Raw genomic sequence first — 6,841 nt, 5'->3', positions numbered from 1 at the left:
AATTAATCCTGACTCTTTTATTAATAGAAGATTCTACTTTAAATTTTTTAATAGTTCTAATAGGCAAATTGAGTCTAAATTTGATTTTGGATGGATGAATTTTGCTTCTGTTTATAAGTTGCAGGTTGGGAATTGTATATTCAAGGTTGTATCAACATATCTATTTGAGATTAATATATTTAGAGATATTGGATTATAAATATGTTTAATCATGTAATTTTTTTACAGTTGAACTTTAATTCTTTTATAGTTCATATATCATATGACAGACTCAACTTTATTATATTTAGTTGTAAATTTTATATTAGTATAATTATATTTAAGTGTGTATTATAAGTTTAAATATCTCTATATAATTATGTTTTTGGCTTATATTTTGATATAAATTTTTTTACGCTACACAATATATAAGCAAATTAACATGAGAAAGTATTTTTTGTTATGTAATATGATATGAAAATTTTTTTTAACACTAATAATTAATATGTAAAAAATGACTTAATTTTTCATTTATGAAAAATATTTGTATATTTTAATTTAATTCGATTAATGATACATCTATACCAATATATAATGGGATACACATGTTTAGTATCTAATGCTTTCTTCCTCTTTTGTCCTTGTTTCTTTTTTATTAAAAAATGGGTTTACCCACAACAATAGTATTTAAATTATTAAGAAAAATAAAACATTATTAATTAAAGTCATTGGAATAATTAAATGTACAACACATGGTTTACATATTTTTGATGTCTAATATTTATTTTTTTTTAAATTACATATTAAAGTGTACTCAATAATCAAATCTATACCAATATATAATAGACAATGTATAATATGGGAATAAGAAAATTTGGTATCCAATTTTTTCTTCCTATTTTATCCCTGTTTATTTTTTTAAACACTGGATTCAATATAACAAACTGTTACTCCGTCTTCCATATTTTTTTTTATCAAAGAAAGAATTTACCCCACGACAGAGTATCAAACTGATTCTCTGTCAACCCACGATATATTTTAAAATTGAAAAAAATTGCTACTACTACGTACTCAATTTAAAAACTAACTCATATTTGTATGTAAGTGAGAGATATCCTAATTTTATTTTTAATTTTTTAGAAATATATATCAATACCAAAGCTCTAAAAAATGGTGTATAAATGGTGAAATTTACTAATGGCACAATGTGTTCTAATTTCTTAAAATAAAAAAAACAAAATATTGTATTAAAAGTTACAAGCCAATACGTAACTAAATAATGTAGACCTCAAATTAAAAATATAGATAACAGTGTATACATTTTTATGAGTTACAAGAAAAATTTTCAATGAATCACTAATTTAAGTACTAACTAAAAAAAATGCTACTACAACTGTTATCTAATAGCAAAAACTATGAGACACATAATATCATTTAGTGATGAAAAATAAATTTTAACATCGTTACAGTAATTAGGGAATAAACCCTTGATGATAAAAAGATTATCAAATTAAAATTTAATTATGTAGGAAATATTATTAACATAAACACCAACAAAAATAATAAAATAAAAGTACACCATGCATGTTAACCATGAAAAATATTTATGCAATTTTAATGGACAAAATTTTTATTGTATCGTAAATTTATCATAATAATTTTAAAAATTAAAATTAAAATTAAAATTATTACAAATTACTGAGCGACATTCAAAACTTTCATAAAATTGAATAGCAAACAAAAACACAATAGAATCATATCATTTTAAAAATATTCTTTGTATATTTCAGTATAACTCAGAATAAAAATTTACTCTATTAAATATATATTTAACCTCATATATTACCTAGAACTTCAAACTTTGACAATCTTATACGAGTTTAGGCAACAGAAAAATTTAGAAAAAGACACTACATCTTTAACAATTACGTTTATTTTTCAAAAAACAAACCTCAATTAAGAAGTTGTATACATATTCTTTGTTCACTCTTGATTTTACTATCTAAAATAATATGAAATAATTAATGAATTCTACCCAAGTACCTAACCATACAATTATTGACACATGTAAGAAAAGAAATCTATAACATAATATTTTATTTACCTATGCGAGTGCAGAAATTAGACGCCATGTCCGAACATCTCACAATTATGCTCAAAATTTTCAAGAAAATACAACAATGCTTCAAACTACACCACCTACTGCAAGGACATGTACACACTGTGATGCACATCTGTTTCACCATGAAACATTTGACATGTGTTGCAATGGAGAAAAAGTCTCTTTACCCCAAGTAAATGCTCCTCAGGAATTATTTGAAATCTTCTTGGACCCTTTTGCAGAAGGGAACCATTTCAGGAAACACATTCGTGGTTACAATCATGTTTTTTCATTCACTTCATGCGGTGTACACATAGGCGAACAATTAGCTACATCAAGTCATGGTATATATACATTCTGTGCTCAAGGAATAATGTACCACAATATAGGAGGATTTCATCCGGATCAAAGGGTGCGGCCACGCTTCTTGCAACTGTATATATACGATACTGAGCATGAGTTACAAAATAGGATGCTGGAGAACACACAACTGCATGAAAGTTTGGTTTTGAAGCTACAACAATTGTTGCACTGATATAATCCTTTTATCCATGTATTCCGCTAGCTTGCACAACGACTAGATGTGCAAGAGTGTAGTTTGGTGATTAGAGAACAACCTGCTAATCAACCACAATACAGTCTCCCAACTGCTTCACAAGTAGCAGCCATAATAATCGGTGATGACATTGAAACAATGGTGCACGGATGAGATATCAAGGTTCAAACTCATGCTAGTAACCTCAGAAGTATTCAGGAGTTTGTTGGCTATTACGATCCACTACAATATCCTCTTCTTTTTCCATTTGGAATCCGTGGATGGGATATAAATACTCGAACTCAACCTGAAAACAAAGTATCATGCTGGGCATATTATAGCTATATGCTCCAGGTACAAACTCATATATTTGCTACATCATTTATAGACTTCCGTAGATGATAGTTTGTACCAATACATCATTTCACAATTTCTAACAATTTTCTATAATCCTTAATATTTGTAGATCCGCCCCGATAATCACTCAATAGTTTTGCAAGCGGGGTGACTTCTTCAACAATATGTTGTTGATAACTATGTGAAAATGGAAACAGACAAGTTAAGATAGGTTCGACAAATACAAAAGGAACTTCGAGCTGAACTATATCAAGGCTTACAAGATGCTTTGCACACAAGAGAGAATAATGCTGGTAATTATTCAATTTAATGGCCACACGATTGATTATTACGTGTTCTTGAATTTAAACTTTAAAACTAATAATACTTTTCTCTAAAATTGATTTTAGAAAATATTGGCAGAAGAACGATTTTACCATCATCGTTCGTAGGCAGTCGTCAAGACATGACTCAACGGTACTAGGATGGAATGGCTATTGTTCTTAAAGAAGGCAAACCGGATATTTTTCTAACTATGAGATGCAATCCATTATGGTCAAAAATAGTTTCAGAACTCAGTCCTACTCAAACTCCGCAGGATCGTCCGGATCTAACAACTAGGATTTTCAGAGCCAAGTTCGAACAATTAAAGCATGATGTTATTACCAAAGGTGTATTGAAAAAGGTGAAAAGTTATATTTATGTCACCGAGTTTCAAAAAAGAGGATTGCCACACGTACATATGTTGCTAATCTTAGAAAATAATGACAAGTTGAGTTATCCTGACCAATATGATAGTTTGGTCCGAACGGAAATACTATGTAAAGAAATAGAACCACACTTACATGAGGCAGCGCTAAGGCATATGGTCCATGGTCCTTGCGAAACACTAAATCAATTTTTACCATGCATGAAGAATGGTCAATGTAAACGCAACTACCCAAAAGAGTTCATACCAGAGACACGACGAGGTGATGACTCATATCCTCAATATAGGAGGCGATTTGATACTCCAATCCTATAAACCAAAATGTCACAATTGACAATAGATGGGTGGTTCCGTACAATCCTTGGCTACTACTGAAGTATGATTGTCATATCAATGTAGAGATATATAGCAGTATCAAGAGCATAAAATATCGATACAAGTATTGCTATAAGGGACCAGACCGTGTGGCAATTGAGGTTCACTAAAGTTCTCGTTATGATGAGGTGCAACAGTTTATTGATGCAAGATGGATTGCCGCTCCAGAGGCATGCTGGAGAATATTTAGATTCAATCTTTACCGGATTTACCATCAGTTAAAAGGTTGCAAGTTCATTTGCCAAATCAACATCAAGTGAGCTTTTACGAGCACCAAACTATTTCTGAAATAGTTAATAATGACTATTTCTAAAGAACAATGCTCACTGAATTCTTTGCACTTAATCGGGTCAATGACCAACAATCTAGGCATCTTTTGTACAGGGAAATCTCAGAATATTATAGTTGGCACAACAAGGAAAAAGAATGGCATCGACGCCAGTCACAACAGAGAGCTATCGATTGGATCTATACCGTTTCTCCAACAGAAGGTGAAAATTTCTATTTGCGTATTCTGTTGTCAAATGTAAGAGGCTCAACTGGTTGGGATGATTTGCTAACAGTCGATGGTGTCCAATATTCGTCCTTTAAGCAATCCACTCAGCATCGAGGACTGTTGGAGAGTGATAGTAGTATAAGATCATGTTTGATTGAGGCATCCATTTTAAGAATGCCATGTGCTTTAAGAAGGTTGTTTGCCGCCATTTTAATTTTTTGTGAGCCAACAGATGTAAGAAGTCTGTGGGACGAGTTTCTTTTATGTATGGTGGATGATTACGCATCAACGAGCACTACAACATGCAATGGTTGACAAATCGTTTGGTTAGGAATTTAGATGATATCCTCCTACAGCATGGAAAACATATTGCACAATACGATTTACCAGCTCTAACCTTGGACAACGACAACGACAACTTCATGCCTAGAATTATTCAAGAAGAAATGTCCATCGAAGTTTCTAAAAAAGACCTGTGTTTTATAGAAAGATTGAATCATGACCAGTCTGCAGCTTTCAGGTGCATTATGAATACAGTTGATCGAAGAGAAAGTGGAGTGTTCTTTGTTAATGGACCAGGAGGATCAGGTAAGACATTTCTTTACAGAGCTATAATTGCAGACTTAAGAAGTAAAGGGCATATTGTCTTGGTAACTGTGTCCTCGGGAATAGCTGCAACTTTACTGCCTGGTAGTCGAACAGCTCATTCTAGATTTAAGATCCCAATCAATGCAGAACCATCCTCCACGTGCAATATAAGTAAACAATCCAATCTCGCAAAACTGATTAGGCAGACGACAACGATAATTTGGGATGAAGCGCCACTGGCTAATAAAGAGACAATGGAATTATTATACCGCACATTGCGAGACATATTAGAAAATTATAATTCATTTGGAGGAAAGGTGATGGTTATGGGTGGGGATTTCCGCCAAGTACTACCTGTTGTGTCGAAAGGAAGTAAGTCGCAAATGATTTCAGCTTCTATTGTTAAATCACATTTGTGGGCATCCACCAAAATTCTCCACTTGCAACAAAACATGCGATCTCTTAATGATCATGATTTTGCAGAGTATCTCATACGAATAGGGGATGGGATTGAGCCTACCATATCTGAGTACTTGGTACACATAGAAGCATACTACATGACAATACTATAGGAAGGTAAGGCATCATTACACAAATTAATAGAAGAAACTTTTCCAAATTTGTAATCTCATGGGTGGGATGCATCTTACATGGTGGAGAGAGCGATATTAACACCCAAAAATCATGATGTACAACAGCTCAATGATATAATCATCAACCTATTTCCGGGAGACGAACAAATTTTAGCATCCTTTGATGAAGTAGAATGAGATACAAATAATCTGTATCAACAACAATATCTTAAGTCAATCTCCACGGGTGGATTGCCACCTCATACATTGAAGGTAAAAAAAGATGCTCCTTTGATGTTACTGAGAAACATAGATCCTAAGGCAGGCTTATGCAATGGCACAAGGTTACTGTGTCGAGAAACTTTTCAAAACATGTTAGACGTGGAAATCCTAACAGGCCATCACTTTGGACAAAGAGCTTTTCTGTCTCGGATAAAACAAAAAACAACTGAGAACTCAGGATTACTCTTTGTGCTTATTAGGAAGCAATTTCCTGTAAGGTTGAGTTTTGCCTTAACAATAAATAAATCACAAAAGCAAATTATTCCTAAGGTAGGGATCTATCTCTCTAAACATGTGTTCAGCCATAGTCAATTATACGTTGCACTATCTCGAAGTGTTTCTCAGTCAACCACAAAAATCTTAGTCAAAGAGGGAACAATAGCTGGAGAAAGCGGACAATTCACAAGGAATGTGGTGTTTAAAGAGATTTTGTTACCTGCACCTCAGGTAATTTATGTGCTTAGCAAATACGTCCGTCTTTTTACAAGTATAATCCGTGTATTATGTAATTTTATCATTGCAATATCAACATTAGAATAGATAGTTTTGTTCATTAATTTTAACAATTAATGACTAAGATTTTTAACAGATAAATTGATATCAAAGGAGCTCATCAGCATATTAAAAAAGATAAGCGAAAGGAACTTGAACCTCTACTTTACCCAACAGGTATGCACCAACTACGATTCACATAAATTATAAAAATTATATCATACATCTTTAAAATATGTCATTGTTGGTTTTTTAAGAAATTATAGTTTGCAATGTTTATATTTACTTTGAAAAAAATTCAAAATTTGATTTCTTTAAATGTTTGTTATCAATTTTATAATTTTAGAAATAAAATTATAAAAATTAAAATTTTAAA

At 32.0% G+C, this 6,841-nt stretch overlaps 1 protein-coding gene and 1 pseudogene across 1 annotated transcript; both read left to right on the top strand.

Annotated features, from left to right (window-relative positions):
* The first annotated feature begins 2,159 nt into the window (after positions 1 to 2,159).
* LOC130980448 (uncharacterized) lies at positions 2,160 to 2,789 on the top strand. The gene is made up of 2 exons (XM_057904128.1): positions 2,160 to 2,492; positions 2,646 to 2,789. The coding sequence occupies exons 1-2, from the start codon at positions 2,160 to 2,162 to the stop codon at positions 2,787 to 2,789; spliced, it is 477 nt and encodes a 158-aa protein (XP_057760111.1).
* Positions 2,790 to 4,354: 1,565 nt separating this feature from the next.
* On the top strand, positions 4,355 to 6,571 carry LOC130980447 (uncharacterized; annotated as a pseudogene).
* Positions 6,572 to 6,841: the final 270 nt, after the last annotated feature.

This window comes from Arachis stenosperma, chromosome 5 (assembly GCF_014773155.1).
Source record: "Arachis stenosperma cultivar V10309 chromosome 5, arast.V10309.gnm1.PFL2, whole genome shotgun sequence".
Classification (NCBI taxonomy): domain Eukaryota; kingdom Viridiplantae; phylum Streptophyta; class Magnoliopsida; order Fabales; family Fabaceae; genus Arachis; species Arachis stenosperma.
Note: the sequence above shows the minus strand (reverse complement) of the source record. Positions and strands in the feature narration are given on the sequence as shown.

Excerpts from the sequence above, each read along its gene's own strand:
- LOC130980448 (XM_057904128.1), top strand. The coding sequence starts at position 2,160 with ATGCTTCAAACTACACCACCTACTGCAAGGACATGTACACACTGTGAT. Across the intron at positions 2,493-2,645 it reads GATTTCATCCGGATCAAAGG|CTTGCACAACGACTAGATGT; the intron begins GTGCGGCCACGC and ends GTATTCCGCTAG.